General features: G+C 33.0%; 3 protein-coding genes across 3 annotated transcripts; all 3 read right to left on the bottom strand.

Annotated features, from left to right (window-relative positions):
- Positions 1–3008: 3008 nt before the first annotated feature.
- Positions 3009–4863, bottom strand: LOC145586378 (uncharacterized). Its single transcript, XM_081643201.1, has 2 exons — positions 4712–4863; positions 3009–4260 (listed from the first exon to the last, which is right to left on the bottom strand). Exon 2 carries the CDS (start codon positions 4225–4227, stop codon positions 3139–3141), a length of 1089 nt encoding a protein of 362 aa, XP_081499327.1. The 5' UTR covers positions 4228–4260; positions 4712–4863; the 3' UTR covers positions 3009–3138.
- A 3467-nt stretch (positions 4864–8330) lies between these two features.
- Positions 8331–10862, bottom strand: PROPEP6 (elicitor peptide 6 precursor). The gene is made up of 2 exons (XM_081641856.1): positions 10330–10862; positions 8331–8533 (listed from the first exon to the last, which is right to left on the bottom strand). Exons 1-2 carry the CDS (start codon positions 10849–10851, stop codon positions 8441–8443), a joined length of 615 nt encoding a protein of 204 aa, XP_081497982.1. The 5' UTR covers positions 10852–10862; the 3' UTR covers positions 8331–8440.
- Positions 10863–13253: 2391 nt separating this feature from the next.
- Positions 13254–21070, bottom strand: LOC145586375 (somatic embryogenesis receptor kinase 2). Its single transcript, XM_081643199.1, has 11 exons — positions 20540–21070; positions 19222–19354; positions 19040–19111; positions 17020–17163; positions 15826–15897; positions 15655–15726; positions 15464–15576; positions 15001–15132; positions 14567–14908; positions 13947–14341; positions 13254–13810 (listed from the first exon to the last, which is right to left on the bottom strand). Exons 1-11 carry the CDS (start codon positions 20610–20612, stop codon positions 13496–13498), a joined length of 1863 nt encoding a protein of 620 aa, XP_081499325.1. The 5' UTR covers positions 20613–21070; the 3' UTR covers positions 13254–13495.
- Positions 21071–21519: the final 449 nt, after the last annotated feature.

The raw sequence follows: 21519 nt of genomic DNA, 5'->3' as shown, positions 1-21519 counted from the left end.
AGCCCATGCGTCACATCGCTTCGGAGCGGCGCCACTTCTCCAAGCGTCGCGTCACTCCGATGCTACGCATCGTATCCCAACCGACACGTCGCTTCGCACCAGCAAAGGCTCGCCGCGAGCCTTCGCTCATAGCTCAAGTCATTAAGCCCACTTATGTAATCAAGCCAACCTTGTGCTTAAGGTCTAGGTAGCCCACGCCACGCTAGGACCATGCATCATGGCCTTAGCCAATGATGCACCCATGGCCGCACCAAGCCATGAGTAGCACTGCTCCCCCTAAAGAGCTTCATATTGATTTAGGCTTGTAATACTAGTGAACACGCCAATGACAGTAACACAATAATGGACTATTGGCCCCAACCCTTGGGTCCAACGTCCATCCAACAAACCTTAGCTTACCAAGCTAATATATAAAGGCAACCATATGCCTTTATTTACTTATTAACCACACCATAGGGTCGTATAGTACTATGTACAAGGCCTAGCACCATAGCCAAGCCGTAGTGTGCCCTGGTCCAGGCACGCCATGCCGCGTATGGCTCAATAGGGGTCTTACAGCTGGCCACCGAGTAACCTCTAGAACACTAACGAAGTAAATTCCATTATGGCTGGTCAACCACAAATAAGAATTTTGTGTTTAAAATTTGAGTGTTTTTTTTTTTTTTTTTTCCAGGAGAAGTGACAACCCTTTATCTAAGGGATTTAAGGGATTGCATATTTTTATGATTTTTCTCTAAATTTTTTTTTCCATGGTTGAATTGACGACATAAAAAGTCAAAAAGTTACATATTTCCTCCGTTTCATAATAATTTCGTAATACTTTGACCCACTTACATGTCAATATACAAACTTTAACCATTAATTTTTATAATTATATATTATTAGAAATCTTGATCCGATGAAAATAAAAATAAAGACTAATCTAAAAATATTTTATATGGTAATGTATGTTTCGTGTATATTGATAAAAAATGTAGTCATCCTAAGCATATAAATAGTGTAAAAGTCAAAGTGTTGTGATTATTACGAAAGGAGTATCAGATTATCTACCAAGAAGGAAAAAAAAATGAATGTAATTTTTTTTTCAAAAGTAAAATGATTGGGGGCAAAAATGATTGATCTCGACCGGTCTCTGTTTAAATTTTCCCAAACCCTTAATAATGTGCCCCTTACTTGACCATTGAACATGTTTATTGACAATATATCTAAAAATGGCATTATACTCCATATAATTACGTTCATTATTTCGATTTATTGCAAATTTGCAATACTTGCTTATTCGTTTGTTTTTCATTTTATCGAATCTTTTTCATTGTTTTGGATTTAAACTAATCTAAAATACAAGTACTTAATAACTTTGGACTTGTTATTACTAATACATGTACTAATAGCTCATTTCATTTCTAAACAAGTGAATGTCTCAAACGGTGCCTCAACTTGTTATTTTTCGTAACTTTTTGCCTAGTGAGAAAAATTTAACGTCATAATACAATAATTAATTATTTAAGTTTAAAACAAAAAAATAAAAAAATTAATTTCAGAATGAAAAGAATAATTTATCCAAATTTATTTCTAAGCATACGAAGAAGAGAATGCGTAAGCTACTAAATCTTTATTACTAATATAATTCTAGTATAGAAGCATGAAAAATAAATAAATAAATCATATAAGGTAGAAACACTCTTATAACACTGTTATCGGGATTACAATTTACAAATGACATGAAAATGTTCAAAAGAAAGAAAGAAAAAAAAAAAAAAAAAAAAAAAAAAAAAAAAAAAAAAAAAAAAAAAAAAAAAAAAAAAAAAAAGAGGACATTAAATCATGTGTAGCAGTATAGGTATATAGAAGGGTGGAATCCCAGCTTTGCAAAACATTGAAAGGGCCATCTTATTTAGGTTGTTTCTCAAACTATGAAGAGCGTCCCCTGTTCATATAATTGACAGTGCAAAACAAGCAGCCAGCTGAAACTGGTAAAATCACCAACAGCATAGTACCATTTTCAACAGATAATGTACAATTTCACCTTCATTTCAAAAATCAACGAATACAGAAAATGTTAACAAACTAGAAGAAAATCATACACAATTAGTAATAACACTTTACATGCCTGTTTCTAGGTTGATCACCATAGACTATACCTCTGCGGATACGACTTGATCAGAAGTACTTACACCCGACTGTAGGAATGTAATTCCCATGGTTCAGCTAGCAAACAATACCCAGATTATAGATCCAACTTACTTCATAAGTATAAACATTTTAAATTAGCACTCTTTCAAGGACATCCCTTGAATAAAACCAGGCATCAGAAAAAAAGGCATAACAACCAAGAGCGAAGAATTTTATGATCCATCTGCAGTCTACCCTGGAAAAAGTAAAAATAAGCATGGAATAGCCACAGAGATGATTACGATCATACTTAGCAAGTTAGAATTAGTTTGCAAACCGAGAACGAGAAAAACCATTGATGCCACAAGACAAATATGCATCATCAATCTAGAAGTTCCTGTGTATTCTGAAAATTTATTAGCTTATTATGCATGAATCATCTTTAATTTTCACAGGCCATCACAAAGCTATGGTGTAATCTGCAGGCCCAAAAGGCATGCCACCTTCTATTTCAGATACATTAAACCTTTGACAGCATTTCAAGTGTAACAACCTGTTCCCATTGGAATTATTTACCAACCGAGTACAGATAATCTGCAGCTATTAGCTTCAAGCATTGATAACTACTATGGAATATTTCATATAAACAAGGAGGGATGTCCGATCATTTAAGAGGTGGACTAAGAAACACAAGGGTTGAGATTCAGTTAAGATCCTACATACCGGTGTAGGCTCGGTTTTCCCTTCACAAAACAAACCTAAAACTTACATTTTTACAGTCTGAAATGAATTGATGGGCAGCTAACATGGCTGAAAAATTGATTCATAACAAATAAAATAACACACTGCGAAAGGTACCAGATTCAGGAACAGTTAATAATACTATGAGGAACATGTTCCAAAATTCAGACAAGGTTATAACTTAAGTTATCTAAAATGAACACAATCCAAAGATATTCACTAAATTTTTTTATGCCAAAATTGGTGTAACAAATGTCAAGAACCACTCTATTCTAATTGTCTACTTCACCTTTTCTTTTTCTTTGATTTATGTTTCTCCTGTGAATTCTCTAATCCTTCGTCTACAACACTTTCATGCTTCCTCTTTCTCTGTCTGTTGTTGGCTGCCTCAATTTCAAGCTTGCCTTCATGTTCTATATCTCTTTCTTCGTGAGTTCGTTTTTTCTTTTGTTTCTTTTCCTTTGCCATATCTAAATGATCATCACTTTTTTCTTTTTCAGGCTTATTTCTTTTCTTTTCTTTCTTCCCATCTTTACTTCCATCAAAACTTTCTACCTCATTCTTGACCTTAGTCGAATTAACAGCAGCATGATCAGATTGATCACCATGATGTTTATCCTTCTTGTGTTTCTTTTTCTTGCCGCTTTGACTTTTTTCGTTCTCAATTGCTTGCTCATCGACTTCATCTTTCAGAACTTCCTTCTTAACATCATGCTTTCCCTTCTCAAGACTATCTCTTTTTTTCTTCTTCTTTGTTTCCTTATTCTTCAACTCACTCGAATTGATAGCATCATAATCACTGCAAGGTTGATCTTTGATGGTAACAGCGCCACTTTCACTATTTTCCCTCTTTATCTTTGACTTCTTCCCAGCCTCTCTTACAATTTCCGCATTTCCATCCGCAATCCCATCAGTTTCCTGAACTTCCATCTTCATTGCACTCCCCCTTGCAATATGTTTCCCCTCATCTTCCTCTCCCCTGTTCTTGCTCCTATGCCTCTTTGTCTCCCCATCATCCTCAATACTTCTGGCTTCTCCTTCACTCTTATTCACCCCTCGAACCTCTTTCCTCTTGCTCGTGCTTGACTCCTTCCCCAGCAACCCATCTTTACTCTGAGTCAATACAGACTCAACAGTCCCTTCAGTGACACTACTATGTGAATGTTGCTTCTGAACTTTGTGTCGACTTCCTGAACTCTTCTGCTCTTTATGAAGCTGAGCAAGTTCACTAAATGAGGCTGAAGCGCGCCTCAAATATGCAGCAAACGCAGGGGACGCTCCATTGTCTGTAGACACAAACTTCGACAGAACTTTAGCAGCTTTCGAAATAGAGACGGGCTTACAAGATAATACTTTCCCCCACACCGTTTTCATCTCACACTCCTACAATCAGAACTTCTAATCTTCCTGCATTACATCGAAAACAATTACAAATTAGTACACAATGCCAATCAATCCAATCGATGGATGCTTAATAGCCGAAATTCAAATACATTTAACATAAACCGAATCAAACACAGCCCTAGACATACATAAATCAAACGCGAAATTAGGATATCAATCACATTTGTAAATAAGGCTCTGCAACACATTAGCAAACAAATTTGATTCAATTATCAAATTAAGCTCATAATTTTGGGGGAAATGGTTCAATTTTACAGTTCCAACCTAATATTAAACGCAAATTTGATTTAAATATCAAATCCAGCAACGAAATCAAGTTTAATAATTATAAAGAATAGTTGAATAATCGAATTAAGAAGAACCCTAAATTGAGTACACTGAAGATTAAATTGACGGTAAACCCTAAAATGTGAAATTGAAAATTGATGATTAGAAAAAGAAAACAACATAATACCTCAAAAGCTGCTTCAATGGATGATAGATGAATCAATGGAGAAGGAGGAGTGCGCTTCAATGGGAAACTGCGAGAGATGGAAAGAGAAAGAGGACATATCTAGGGTTTTGGCAGGTGTTTGTATTTTTATTTTTTTTTATTTTATAATTTCTAATATTCCGTATTTGCTCAAAGACGGCAATAAAGAGGGCGATTTTTTACTCTCTATCTAACTTTTAGCTTACGGAGTATTTTTTTTTTAGAAGAATTTAAATTTTTATCTTTTTTTTAAAAAAAATAGTTTCATAGACAAATCCTATTGCAAATACGTAGTATATAATTTGATTCAGATTACGTTTTCTAAACATAATCGAATACTTATAAATTAAACAGATTTAAAGTTCCATTAAAGTTATAAGAAACCTTTTACTAAAAAAAAAAAAAAAAACTCTCAATCTTGTGATAACACCAAGCAACTTGAGTCAAACACTCGAGAATTATTAGTTTATGATGGATATAATAAGCGAAGAAGATTATAAGGAGTTAATCAAGTTAGACGGTACTCATCATTCTCCGTTTGATTGCTTGGTTGATGTTTGTGAGAAGGCTTTTGACCATGAGAAGGAAAAGAAAGAAATATTAACAGCGGTTAAAGTTGTCTCACCACAAGGTGAAACTAGTTGTCCCTTGCATGCTAAGAAGGCTCTACCACAAGAAGGACCTCAACTACCAGATCGAGTCAGACAAAAAATTAACTAGTTGGGCGGGTTTGATATTAAATTTGTGATCCAAAGGGAGTTGAGTAACTCTGATTTAAATAAGGATAGCCACCGATTGCCAATGTCCAAAACTAGATGTGACGTAAATCTAGATTACATTGGTAAAAACGTGACGGTAGATTTAATACAATCCAATTGTAATTTGATCGTAAGCCAGCTAAATTTCACCGAGTGGGATAGCCTCGACTGGTATGTTAATGGAAAAAATTGGAATAATTTTTTTATAAGCAGTAATAATAATCTTAATGTTGGAGACATAGTTCAAGTTTGGGTCTTCCAATTACCAGTCGATAATGATCAAGAAGTTGCACAACACCGCGCTCCCGAGCCTCCTCTTGCTACTCGTCCCGGTTTTGTCGTTGTGAAACTTTGATTATTTTCTAGCTTTTCTTTTTTCGCTTAGCTTATTGGAACAATTTTGTTTTATTACTTATATTATTTGTTTTGTCATTATTATTTAATTTGTTTTTATATATATTCTTCGGTTTTTGGTGCAAAAATATTACGTTTACATCCTAGGATTCTTAACCTAGTGCCATCAATTGTAATGGTTGAAGGTCATTATCAGGCCCGGCTTTAAACATGTTTTTTCTCACCCACAGAACAAGATCTCTAAAAATTATGGCCCCATAATTTTATTTTATTTTATTTAAAAACGCCGACTCATTAAAAAAAATTAAAAAAAAATCATAATTTACCTGTTCACCTTCTTCTCCGTAAAAGACCACTATTTCCAAACTGAAACCCAAAAATTCATCCTAAATGATTATGAAGATATTATTTCAAAAAAAAAAAAAAAAAAATTATGAAGATATAATTACGGATTTTGCTTCAAAGAATGTTAGAAGGATGACATTTTTTAAATAAAAAGTTTTTATTTGTTGTTTTATTAAATTATTATTAAACTTAGTAATATGATGAATATTTTCTTCTTTAATTTGAAGTAATGTACTAAAAAGAAGACTTTTATTAATGAAAGAAAGCCATTTTATATTGATGATATTTTTAACCTTTTAAAAATAGTCCTTTAAAAATTTAAGGGCCTAATTTTTATAGTTAGAACAGGGCCACCGAATTATTGTCGGAGACGGCCTTGGTCGTTATGCATGATAAATTTAATTTCTGCAAAAACCCATGTTAATTATGTAGTTAAAATATGGACACAATTAGATATGCTTGCCCCCTTAATATAATTTCTAGTTTAATAATATAAAATTATCCTAGAAAAAAGAAAAAAAAAACGTCCCTTCCTCTCTCCTCTTTTCATTTAGAAATTAGACAATTTCTGCCCCTTTTTTTTTCTTGTTTTTCTATAGCGTTGCATTTTAGGTTTCAATAATAAATCTACACAAGTAGTGTAGATATTCTTCCATCTCCCTATGGTGGTGTATCTCGTTATGATGGTCTGGAATCGTTAATTTTTGTTAGTTGGGCTTATTTGGCATCATTTTTTATTTTTATTTTTCAGTTTTTTTTAAAACAAAAAACCAAAAACAGGAAACAAGAAAAAGGTGTTTTCACTTTTCAATTGTCAGTTTTCAAAATTATCATGATCTTAACAAGTTTGAATAATTTTTGATTCATTATATGACAGATATCATATGATTTTGAAAAACAAAAAAAGAAAACCACAGTGATGCCAAACGAACCCTGGTTGTTTGCTTTTCGTTAGGGTTTATTTGTGGGCTAGAGCTTATTAAAAAAAAAGTAATCATCTTTTACCCTATTATCATGGTAAATTTTTTTTTTTGGATCGTTACGGTTGTCCAATTCTCAAATACGTTCAAGTGAATCATATAATAATCATTCTTGCGGCTACAACAAATCGTTAGACCGTGTATCCAAAAAGGCTACCTATTTCAATGATGAGTGCAAGGGATGTACCATAGTGCAAGGTCTTTTCAACGATCGTAATTTTGATGAAGGAAACCTTTAATTGATTCTATTTTATGTATTTGTTAATTAGAATTCATTTGTAGATGTCTGATGTCAGAAGTCTTTTCTTATTAATAAATTAATTTTATTCAAAAAATTTATACTAATAATTATTTTACCAACGCACAATTAGAATAATAAAATTCTATAACCAGTAAAAGTATTCATTTTTTGGGTTACACCCATCAAAGCCAATTTTTGCAAATTACAACAACAAAAAAAAAAAGTCACCCGAACCTTTTAAACTACAACGAAAATTCGATTTTCAGCCACTTTTACCGGAATATGACGTTATTATATCAATAAATGATACTTCGGTATAAAAAAAATTGTCAATATAATTAATCTTTGACACATACTTTTTCCGTTTTTTTTATTTGCAAGTTGCAACATACCTTTTAAGCATGCAGTATAATCTATGGAATACACATACTTCCTCCGTTTTTTTTAGATGCTTAGTTAAGGTAAACGAGCGAGTTTATCAAAATAGTATAATCTATGGAATTAGTATAATCTATGGAGTACTCCTACATCAATTTTTTTTTTTTTTTATTTTTTTTTTTGAGGAAATACTCCTACATTAAATTAAACAAGCTAAAAAAATTAACTTACTTTTTTTTTTTTTTTTTTGAACGGAAAAATTTAACTTACTTAGTAACACATACTAAGTATAAATTTCGATAAATCTCACACAAAACTGATAACTACACAATATTTTTGGGTAGGGGATTGTCCTTGAATATAATCTCTGCATATCATCATCATCATCATATACTGATATACACATTCACAACTTCACAAGCCATAATTCAATATACACACGCACAACTGAAATAAAAATATGATGAACTACTGCATCATTTTGTCTCAATTAAGAACTGATGATGCCAAGTTATTACACGTCTACAAGAGAGGTTAGGGCACGGTGCTCCCAAGGATATCGCGAAATTATTGGGTTGGGAAAGACACATATGAAAGTTTGTGGCATGAAGAGAAACTTGTACTTACGTACGTACTCGTAGTCGTCGTAGTTAGTTTAGTGAGTTTGTCCTCCTTTTCCAGTACTAACTCCAGGCCTTGGTGGAACCCTGATTCTACTCTGCTTTGGTTGCGGCACTAAACCTCCCTCCTACACATTTTATTCAAACAAAGTGTTACTTATAATATGGAGTATAATTCGGATATTGTAATATGTATACTTATAATCTATCTATCTATATTATATACTAAAGTAATCACCGGAGGGACACTTAGCATAATTTTGTGATTAATTTTCCCTCCAAAATGCTTTTATTTTTTAAAAAGATTCTATTAAAAAAAATTAAAAATTCTTTTGATAAATATTGTTTATATACACTTGTTACACATAAAAATTTAAACGATAGATATTAATAAATTTAAATTTCAAAAAAAAAAAAAAAGTGTTACATAAGTCATTTAATTTCAATTAACCCCATCTCAATTGACTATTATTATTAATAAATCATACCTTTATAAATCCGTGCATTGCACGGGTCCAAAACTAGTGCCAAATATATTTTACTTCCTACTCCATAGTAATTATAAAGAGTCAATGCAATGTAAAACAGTAAAAGTATCTTGTCAAAAAAAAAAGCAATGTAAAAGTAAATTGGTACTACTAGTGTAAATGCTTAATAATAATAATCATAATAATAATAATAATAACAACAACAACAACAATAATCTACATATTAATTTTAAAGTCATTTTTTAACTTTCAACCACAATTCTCTAAATCACCAATGATCAATATCCATGAACTATCTAAATATTTGTAATAAACCTCTTGATGACCTTTAGGTGTTCATAGTAATATAGTACTAAATTAACCCCGTGTGATGCACGGTTTTAAAATAAGAATTGAATTATAGACTTTTAACACGTAGTGAAAGAAATAAAATAACTTCCTCATTTTCTTATAAACGTTCAAATATGAGAATAAGATGAGTAATAATGCATTTTTTTAAAATTTTTTTTTACTTTTTTCTTACTTAGCTTCTTTAAATAATAATAATAATAATAATAATAATAATAATAATAATAATAATAATAATAAAAAGTAATACGGAGTAATAGTAATAAATAAATAGTATACTTCCGTTCCAAAAAAAAAAAATAGAATACTTTTAATATGGAGTACTTTACAATTACTCATTTGGGATTTTTTGACATTTAATTAACGCCATTAAAATTTGTTCATTTTTCCCTCTCAAATTATATAAAAAAAAAAAAAAAATCAAAAAAAAAATCAAAAATCTATTACACTATACTAAATTAGAGTTTTTTTCAGGGAAATTTACACTCTAATTTTTTTTATAATATTTGTTAAAACATTTATTTGCATAGGAAAATTCATTATAATTATTATATTTACTTATTTTTATAATTGATTATTGTGTTATATTTCTCTAAAAACTTCCATATTTCAATTATCAATAATTTATAAACTCCAGCAGGCTCAGGATCAATCTACTAATTATGAAGTAAAAATTTTAATTGCAGCCATTTAAAACATTGTTTTTATTCTTTTATTTGTGTTGTTTATTTCAATCAATTGATGGTTTCATCAATTAACAACACAACAACCCCCACAAAAAAAAAAAAAAAAAAAAAAAAAAAAAAAAAAAAAAAAAAAAAAAAAAAAAAAAAAAAAAAACACCATATACTCGTATTTAAATTCATTGTTACCCAAAGATGTACAGTACAATTATAATAATTATTAATGATGGTACTACTTGGTTAATTATAAAACAATAATAAAGGGAGAAATAAATTGAAGAATCATATGTATTCCATCAATTTCCAGCATAGTAGCCTAATAATAGGGTTCCATATAATAAACTCATTTGATTACCAAGAAATAAATCACAAAAAGAAAAACAAATCATCATTAGCTGGACTTACCGTGTCTATAGGTGGAAAATAATCACCCTCTCCTCCCGGCTGACTTGCACTTCCGCCACCGTCACCAGCACCACCTACATCTGGTGTTTCCGGAGTCGGACAAGTCGTCTCATCTTCTCCTTTTTCACCCTTATCTATCACAGGCGTTGAACTCGGAACAATCACAATAACTCCACTTGAACCAACACTAGTAGTACTTATTGTTGTCGTCTCTTCATCACCACCGTTGTCGATTACAGTTGTTGTTGAGGATGAACTCGGAATAGTCGTAGTAACATCAGTACAAGCAGCAGCAACATCATCAGTCGTGGTCGTAATCGTAGTAGGAGGAGGAGGTGGAGATGGAGGAGAAGGAGGAGGAGAGTCTTGTTGAAGGCCTAAACATCTAAGAATTGTTGATATAAGTTCATCAAGAAATTCACAAGGACCTTGTAACAACATGTTACTAAGATAATAATTACCAAAGTTTTGTTGTTGTTTCTCTTCTTCCATGTTTTTTGTTGAGCTTATTTCTTCTTTCATTTTTTTTAGATGGATTGTTGTTTGTGTTTGTCTAAATGCTATAAATGAGGATTTATGATATGGTAGGTATATTCAGACAGTGTTATTTAATGTTTATGGTAATATCATTTTTTTATATGTTACACTATCTCAGTTATGTGGTTATTGCCTTCTATTTTTATTTTTAAAATAATAACACAGATTCAATGAAAGTTTTTATTTTTTTTTTTATTATAGAACAGCTGTTGATATGAATTTGTTGGCAGTCAACTAAGACTCTTTCTCAATTTTATTTTAAGGGATTTCACATTTACTAGTACCTCATGATCTACATTTGTGTTTTTAATGAAAAGAAAAATGGGATACTTCAGATCTACATTAAGTCGTTACACAAAAAGATATGGGCGAACTTATTTTATTTGTGGATGAAGAGAGTATAATGGTTGTAAAACAATAAATTCAATATGTATTAATAAGTTTAATTAATAAATTACGTGTTGAATCTTAATTAACTTTGCGTACTTTATATATTACCTCCGTTAAATGTTAAATGTAACTTTGGGGGTATTATTTATGAGATTTAAAATATTCCAAAGTTGTTGTACATAACATTTAATGGAGGTACTAATATATTTTAAGTTTTACACAATTTCCTCCTAGATTAGGTTGACACATTGACGCAAACAGTCAAACTAAAAGCGAATAAAAAAGACACTTGTCAATATTGCATTAAAAATTTTCCCTCCAAAAGTACCTTCTTAAAATAAAAAATAAATCAAAATTTTTTATGATCTTTGTTTTATATAAAATATAATTCCTTTTCAAAAATATTAAACTATCCATTGTAAATGTTACATGTAATTTAAATATTTAGTTTTTAATAATATATACCCTTTTTTAATACATGAATCATTCTATTTATATAATTTTTATAATATTATTTTTAAAAGTAATTAACAACTGTGCAATGCACGGGATTTAAGCTAATTTAAGTAAACAATATAAAAGGATCATGATAAAGTTTAAGGATCAGGAATTCTATTGACATTTAACTGCATGGAGGTTTATACATTGTCTTTTTTCAGCTAACTCCTAACAACTATTCTTTAATAAGATAATTTATTCAAATATTCTATTGGTAAGTCCAAGTGCATAAATGTGTGTCAAAGTTATGAGTTCCTGCATCAAGTCATTTCCAGATTAACATGTTACATTTATGATATAATATACTTTTGGATTTTTATTATAAAGTTGCTAAATTCCAGCACTCTTCCTCTTCCGAACTAGATAAGACAAATAGACAAGGAGATTTCTATACACACCGAAAATGCAAAATTGTTTTATATAGGCTATTATTCCCATGAAAATGGAATAAATTAAATAAAGTTTTTGTTTTCTTTGTCTGAAATAAGGTCATACATGACCCCAACATATATACTATTGATTTATGAAAAAAAATTAGGTGAGTTCGACTGTCGGACTCACGGTAAATCCAATATATCAAACACATTAATAATCTAATAATCAAATGTCAGAAATTATTAATATCAGAAATTAGATTTCTCAGGTTAGATAATAGATTATTAATGTCAGATATATTGGACTCACAGTGACTCAGTGAGTCCGATCTCACGCAAAATGTTGTCATTGATTTATATGAGATAATATCACAATAATATCTCTTTACTTAATTGCTGTTATGATATTTACATACTATTTTTGATAATTAATACAACAATACCCATGGAAAATTGGTCATATAAATTCTTGATAGATTCAGTCTCAAACTCTCAATATATATGTTCATATATCAACTTATTACGGAGTATACCTTTTGAAATAAGAACAAATCCTAAAACACCGTGCAAAAGGCACGATGAAAGGAATTTATTCCATTAGGTTGCTAGTGCCAAAGGCAAAATACAAAGAATTTTGAAAAGAGTAAGACTCAACATATTAACTTTATCTCTACATTTAATTTTATTTTTCTTATTGTCATCAATGTTTTATGCCACTTTTATCTCACATAAAGCATTAAGGCCAGTTCACATTTACTTTTGAGCTAAGCTGAACTGAACTAATTAGAGCTTAACTGAATAGAGCTAAAATGAATATTTTATGAGAGAAGGAAATTAGTAGCTAAACTGAACTGATTGAATTTGAGCTGAATTGAGATTAAGCCGAAGTAAACAGGCCCTAAAAGACAATTCAAAAAGACCTTCAACTAAGGTATTCAAATTCCTGCACTACTTAAAAGGATTCAAGTTAGGATAGTCTTCTATCGAGTTAGAAGCGTTTGCATATTAGTGTGTATGAATGGCAAGGTTTTGTCACAACCCGAAGTTTTGTGTCTATGCAAGAAATTATAACAGAAGTTGTTGAATCTACTTTTAATTGATCACTTCTGTCAGATGGTCACAAAATAGTCCCATAAACAATATGCAATCTCCAGTGAAATTGCCCCTCCAAAACAGGTCCATGTCCATATACACAAATAAATATGTAGCCCCAAAAAAATAGGCACTCGGGACGACTTCCCAGTTACAAGAACACGCCTAAAGATGAAGAGAAAAACAAAAATTATAATAATAATAATAAATATAATGAAAAAAAAAGGAGTTAATTAAATTAATTTCTTTTTGATTCTGTCACTTAGGAGTGGCATTCATCTAGGACCAGATAATTCAACTGCATGCAGATTGTCAGTTGAATCGACGATCCAATCTGAGTTAGAGTGAGGAGCTAAATCCACCTCTTGCCGAAGAACTTCTACCTTTTGCCATTCATCCCACCTCTCGGCCAAACCATCACCTTCAAGCATCCTTACTACCTCTGACATTTTGGGTCGTTCCAAAGGGTTGCCTTGTGTGCAGAGAAGCGCAACTTGAATAAGCTGCTCCACCTCTGCCTCAATGTAATTATTTTGAAGGTCAGGATCAACAAGCATTTCTAATTTCTTTTCTTTGAGAAGTCCTTTAACCTGTGGAGTCATTAGTTGATGAAACAGCCAGATTAATGAGTGCATAAAAACTTGGAGAATTTTTTTTTTACATCATGAACTAAAGATATATAGTCAAATTCCACTTATAATCTACCAAAAGTTGCAAGTGGCATACCCAATCGAGTAACATGACATCATCATCATTCGCAAGTCGAGCAAGATCGAAAGCCCTCTGTCCAGTGATTAATTCCAGAAGCATTATACCATAACCAAAAACATCAGTTTTTTCTGAAGATTTTCCAGTAGACAGGTATTCAGGAGCTATATGTCCTATGGTCCCACGTACAGCTGTAGTCACGTGAGTGTCCTTGTAGTCCATCAACTTAGCCAGGCCAAAGTCACCAACAACTGCTTCAAATTCCTCATCCAATAATATATTGGCAGCTTTTACATCTCGATGAATGATCTTTGGGTCACAATGGTCATGTAAATAGGAAAGTCCTCTAGCAGATCCTAATGCAATTCGTTTGCGTGTAGGCCAATCCAGTGGCGGTTCATTTGGTGGACGTTCTGACAAGAAACAATGTTAATGTCAGTAATAAGATCAGATATAACCTCAAACAAAAATAAACTACCAGTCAGATATGGATTATTTACCACTACCACACTTCCATCCTCCAACACCCCCCCCCCCCCACCACACACACACACACAAAGAAAAGGTGGTTGACTGATTCGCAATCAGGGAAATGAACATATTATTTGAAAGAGCAACAGCACACCAGATTGCATTACCTCGTAAACAGGAGGCAACACTCCCGTTAGCCATGTAGGGGTAAACAAGCAGCCGTTCTGTTGGTGTCATACAAAATCCACGCAACCGGAGCAAGTTTCGATGCACAGCCATGCTGATCATTTCCACTTCTGTTTGAAATTGCAGCTCACCACCAGGAGTACGTTCTTCCTTTAAACGTTTTACAGCAACTAATGATCCATCAGCAAGGCGTCCTTTATACACCTTACCAAATCCTCCTCTCCCAAGTATGTTTTTGTTGCTAAAACTATCAGTAGCAACCTGCAGTTCTCGTAAAGAGAATCTTTTAAGCTGCCCCAGATGTACTTCCGGATCCTCCTCAGCTGCAGAATGGAAGCAATAAGTATATTTATGGTAGGTGATGGCAACTTTTAATGTGAGCCTAAATAAAAGGTTGAAAACTTTGAGGACTTACCAGGGACATCAAAGAAATACTCTTGAGGCTTCCTACGCCGCCACCAGGCAAATAATATAGCAGGAGCAGCGAACAGTAAAGCAGCACCAGCAGCCACTCCACCAGCAATTGCTCCCGTGGCACTGACACCACCTAAAAATCCAAATGATGAAGAATCAATAAGGGCATACTACATCATAACAAACTCAGAGCTATATCCGATAAGTGGAAGTGTGGGCAAGTAGATGAATCAAATCACCTACAACTGAGTTCCAATGCATTAGCACTAAAGAAGAATTCAGTTCACAAACTAAAACACAGCAAGTAGCAGCCTTCCTATGAGCTAAGACAACAGTTAATGACAACATAAATGATATACCCACGGAGTACTATCAAGATCCATGAGCTCATTCAAAGTGATGTCTATCAATCAAGAAATGGAAACCCATAACTAATTGGTTTCTGATTCAGAGCAAGAACCTGCCTTGATTATTAATTGGTGGTGGTGGTATGAAAGGAGGCGGTGGTGAAAAAGGCGGAGATCCAGGACATGGCCTCCCAGTGACAGGACCACATAGATTTAAGTTATTAGCAAAACTGCAATTACAAAAAGAAAATATTAGAAGTCCAACAATATTGATGTCTATTCCACGTAAAATTCACATCCAAACAGACCTTATTGGCGTAAACAAGGAAAAGGAACCATTGTCTGGAACAGCTCCCGAAAGACGGTTGTTTGATAGATCCCTGATCAAAGAAAGGATTCCATGTCTCAAAAATTCATAAAAACTGAGTAACAGGGACAATAAGACTAGACCAACTAAGTGAAAGTACAAAGAAACTTACAAGACCTGCAACGAGGTGATATTTGTCAAGGACATAGGAATAGGGCCTGTCAGACTATTGTTGTTTAGCCGACTATCCTTGCACAGAAATTTCAAAATTAAAATAAAATGTTAGGACCTTATAGTTCTTCAATCAACTGAGATGCACTCTAATTTAACAGATCTAATATTCAAAGTACAAAATCCAAAAGCAAACTTCACTAGCAACACTCTTGGAAGCAAATTTGAGTCAAGTAATGTCCAATGTCCTGAGTCATTTGAATTCTTTTCATGTCAAAAAATACACACACAGGGAGTATCCTAGAAGAGTTCTGTTAAATTATGCAGAAAATAATTGTACAGCTCAAATGTTACAAAATTATCAGACATATGTTTGGTCCTTGTTTTGGCTCTTTTCCGCAGCTTCCCTATCACTTTACAACCTTGAAATGAAATAATTTAGAGAGAATTAAAAATAAAAAAATCTGTCCAACTACTGCAACTTGGCTTGCATTTCACTCACATCAATATATTTTATACTTCTGGCAAAGAAACTGAAAAGAAAGCCATAAATAGCACACCAACCTCACTTGTCGCTTATCCCTCCACAACTAAAACTGATAGAACCACTAAAGGGTCTCCTTCACATATAAGATGCCCCCCATAGGAGATCCTAAGAGTCAACAGTGATTAGTTCCCATGACCCATCACATTCTGCCTTGCCCCCTTTTCTCTCACTACTCATTCAAGAGCTTCAACCATCCAATTCCAAACCTCAAGTTTCCTTAACAAGGAGATGTGAAGATTATTTGACAGGCAAAGAATTTGACTTTCAAATGCAACTAGTGCAAAATAGGACCTTAAATCATCAAATCAAGCGAACTGCTGATGGTCTCATAAAATAAGGTAATTGTCATCAGTTCATCACACTTACTATTATGAACAACATTGTCAAAATGTAAAATCATATTAAAACCATGACAAATCTCTAGCATTAAGAGACACTTCTTCTACACTGAGTCAATAATTCATCACCAGCCATAATAAATTAAGCAAGAGCAACTGCGAAAGCCAAATCAACTAGCAGACAGATAACATAAGAGCATAAGGCCACGCGGAAATTCAACACAGGTACATATCAATATAACTGTCAAAGGAAAAGAACGTATAGTCTTCTTGTACAAAATAAAGTCAGGCAAGAGATTGGTATACATACAGAAAGCGCAACTTTGATAGCCTGCCCAAAGACTCGGGAATTGGACCGCTGAAACTGTTCAAATAGAGATCCAAACTGACCAAATTTGTCAGATTGCCCAGCTCACTAGGTATTGGCCCACTGATATTGTTACTGTACAATTCCCTAAGAATAAAAATATACTCGAATAAGTACATGATAAAAGTCACATTCCAATGAACTAGAAAACAATTAAATTTGTGCTGATACATATTAAAAGCGCAAAAGCAATAATAATTCAGTTGATTTCCCATTAAACCAGGCTCAAGGATTAGAAATCCCAATATAATTAGAAATCCTTCAACCTATGCAATGTTATCCAACATAATTAGAAATCCTTCAACCTATGCAATGTTATCCAACATAATTAGAAATCCCAATATATAGGTTCCCCATGCATTTTTAGTGAAGGCTTATCCCAACTTTGATTAAGCAAGCCAGTCTGCCTTCCACTACACAGTATAATAATGGCACTTAGCTCACAAGACTACTCAATAGCCCGGATGCCCAAATAATTGTAATATGAGACTTAATTTAATGGATAACAATGATGGAGTATCTATGCATTAGTTGATCAATGTTTAAAACTTTGTTGTTCTACTTATTTGTTAAAAACAATATTTACCTTTCAAATATAGGATAATAATGGTTAGTTTGATTAAACAAATACAAGAATAGCATAGCTTAGATGGTCAGCCATTGTACATTGCAATTGAATGGTTCAAATCTTGGTAGACACTATAACCTTGGATACACGTACACAGGTTAATGTGTTTAAACTTTGATCTTTTTCCCTCTTCGTAATATTGTCCTTCACCAGTCTTGCATTTACACTAAATTTGGGACACTTGCACTTCACTCATCTAGTCATCAAGGATTGGAGAGTTTCTTTTGTGACTATCATATTTACACCCAACTACCCAAGAACACATAATAGCTATGCCAAATCACTATAGAGCTATAGAGAGGTTCTTTTAAATCAATAACATGCGAGTCAGGTTTGGGAATAACTTCACAACTTCTATGATCATTACAAAGATTTTAATACTCTAAAATTTGAAAAAAAATGCAATTATTACCTTTATTTTTCTTTTTACTAGAACTAATGATGTATACACATGTAAAAGGTGTACTTTGAAAAACTTAAATGGCTACACTATAAATGTGGTTTTATATTATAAGCCTATTTTGTGAATTCACCCACACCTCTAGCTTTTGTATCAAGGTTCTCTTGCAACCCAGATATAGACAATGCCTATTAAAACATTGGCATTACATAGGAGAGCTGACTATTTTATAGATCCTTTGAGCTTGAGCTCCAGTGGAAAGATAATACCAACAGAAATGTGGTCGCTGATTTTCTAATTCTTCCCCCATCAAAGCTTCTATGTTTGTGGTCAGCCACTCTTTAGTTCGTGGGTCACCCTTTAACACTATGCCCATCCAGCTCAACTAGCGACAGAAGTCCATAAAAAGTCCTTTAGTTGACAGTAAAAAGTATAAACCCATCCAAGCTGAAAATTTAAACCAGTCCCATAACCCAATTTCCTGATATACAGTAAATTTTTACAAACTTACAACAGTTCAGTGAATTCACGTATTTGGATGATACCTCCAAACACCACACTCATAAACCTAGTGTGAGGCCAACACAAACAAACATGGATGACAAGATTAAAATCTCTTTATACACATTTTTTTTTAAAAAAAAGTTCTGGCTACGTTTTCCAACATCAACGTGATGTTGTAAACCACTTCTTGGCAGTTTGGCATTCAAAATTAGGCTCTATTTACAATTCCATGAGAAAACGTACCAAAGAATGTCAATCATAATCACAGCTGATGTCATCATAATATGTATGACTGTATGAGTAATAACAGAATAAATAAAAGATCATGCAACTATCATGATATATTATACTTAGCTAATATCAGCAGACCAAAGCTCCAATATATAATAAAAAGAAGACAGCTTCTGCCTAAAGTACAAGTTATGACTTACAAGTACTGAAGATTTTTAAGTGAGCCAAGAGCTGGAACCAGTTGACCTGACAATGCAGCATTTCCTAGATCTCTGAGCAAACGCAGAAGAGAAAATGATGTAAGATAATAGATTTTAATTTGTAAATTCTAGGATGGAAGCGTGAATTATACTAAGCAAAACCATGTAAGGTGGATACTTACACTCTTATAACACTGTTATCTGGGTTACAAGTGACATGAAACCATGTACAGGGATTTACAAGGGTGGGATCCCAGCTTTGCAATACATTGAAAGGGTCATCTAGGTTGTTTCTCAAACTATGAAGAGCATCCCCTGTTCAATTAATTGAGAAAGTTCAAAATAAGCATACAATTTCAGTTATTTGTATGATACGAAGTATTAGAATTGCACCTAAAGAGCCAGAAAAATATACTACAGAAGCACAAACAATAAGAGCAACAAACATATAAAATTCAGTTAAGTGACATATATAGTAATGAAAATGGGCATTAATAACAAGTAGCTGATAAAGAGAGGTGTAAACAAATGATAGTTACAAGTCCATTTCATGATGACATGACAAATAAATAAACCATTGAACTCAATGTTAATCAAGTGAAACCCAGCCCCACTGCTCACAAGCCACAACCTTCCCTTTTGAAATTGCCACTTTATTTCAATGATCTTTGATGGATGTTGACAAAGATATGAGCAGAGAGAATGCAAAACCCCTAAATCACAATAACAACAAACAACTAGAAACAGTTATATATGCCTATATAGAACTCACAATGATGTATAACACACTCTCCTAAAGTCAAAAGGAACTCTTAATTCTCCAGTAGCCCCAGAAACACGATCAGTCAACACCATACCAGTACACACACCCATCACACCCAAGAAGAAAGGTCAACACACGAGTGGATTAAAGGACCATATATGGAAATCCAAGCATCATGTACTATTACATCGTCCAAGGGTCAAAACAAGGTACTTCAAACTAAATCAAAGACAACAAGTGAGTCCACATTGTACTCGTCACTTTCAGTCCATAAGAAGTAAAGGTGAGCTATTCGCAAAAACTAAACAATGATCAGCAAAGCCAGAAGTCTTAACCAGCTCTCTAACTTCAAGCTTTGACAATTCACAAACCATCAAATACCCAACAAGCTGATTGAGGGACCACCTCAACTATAAACTGAACAAAAACAGTCCCATATAAATCCAAATTTTAGCAAGTCAATTTAAGGACTTTTAACCATCAATTGATTAAAATGACATTCAAACTAAATTCCCTAACTAAGCAAATACAAATTCTTATATGCAACACGCCACACCATTCAAAAAAACAACATAAAAAAGCATACAAAACCAGAAAATTAGACAAAATCCATAAAATTAGAAACTTAATTTATCAAATTTGACAGATTTGAACATAACCCAGAAAAATTCAGCTGCAAAAAAAAAAAAAAAAAAAAAAAAAAAAAAAAATTAAAACTATAAAAGAGAACAAAATACCTTCCACATTAGCAGAAGTGAATTTGAATGCGAGAAAAATATACAAAAGAGAAGCTAACACCTCCACCCACATGATTCTTGTACAACTTCAGAATTCACCTCAGCTCAGATCCAAAAACCCAACATTCTCAAACCATAAAAAATCAAACTTAAAAAAAAAACCCTAAAACCCCAAATGAAGAACAATCCCCAATTCCACCATTGTCAACCAAATACAAAAATTCCAAAAAAAAACCCAGAAAAATCAAACAAAAACTTGATCTTAAAAATCAAACAAAACCCATTAAAAGCAACATTCCATAGTTTAAGAGCAACCAAACTACTTTCCCTTCCTTTGAGCAAAAATTTCAACTTTATTTTCTCTCTCTATGTAATAATCTCACATTCCAAAACCTTTTACACTGTACACCTTTTCCCAGTTTCAATCTCTAAAAAAATCAGTTTCTCTCTCTAAAAAACTCTTATCTAAGAAACAAACAATGCAAGAAAAGGTAGTTTAAGCTTCTCTCTCTAGAAAGGAGGAGAGAGAAAATGGGGGAAAAAGGGGAGTGAGAGGAATGAGTGAAGGCGTGCAGGTAGGCTGGAGGGCTGCCCGAAACGGGAAAAGGGGAAGCTGACCGCTGCCCCAAGACAGTCAAAACGGGTTCCCGCTACTCTCTGACTAACTGGCAAACCTCCGTTAAGGATAATAGGGGTAGACTGGGCCCCGTTATGTGACACGTGAGATAGGCTGTGTTTGGAATACGTTCCGTCTTATAACAATCGCAACATTTTAACCGATTTAAATACCATTGTACAATTTTAACTATTAATATTTGTATTTGTAATTATAGGCGTATTATTAGGGTCTGTTGACTGAACTTATTGAAGCTAAATTGAATATTTTATGAGAGAAGGAAATTAAGAATTAAACTGAACTTAACTTAATGGAACTGAAGTAAAGTGAACTAAAAATAATGTGAAGAGAATAGACCCTAAAA

Source organism: Chenopodium album, chromosome 16, assembly GCF_948465745.1.
Source record: "Chenopodium album chromosome 16, dcCheAlbu1.1, whole genome shotgun sequence".
Taxonomy (NCBI): Eukaryota; Viridiplantae; Streptophyta; class Magnoliopsida; order Caryophyllales; family Amaranthaceae; genus Chenopodium; species Chenopodium album.
Note: the sequence above shows the minus strand (reverse complement) of the source record. Positions and strands in the feature narration are given on the sequence as shown.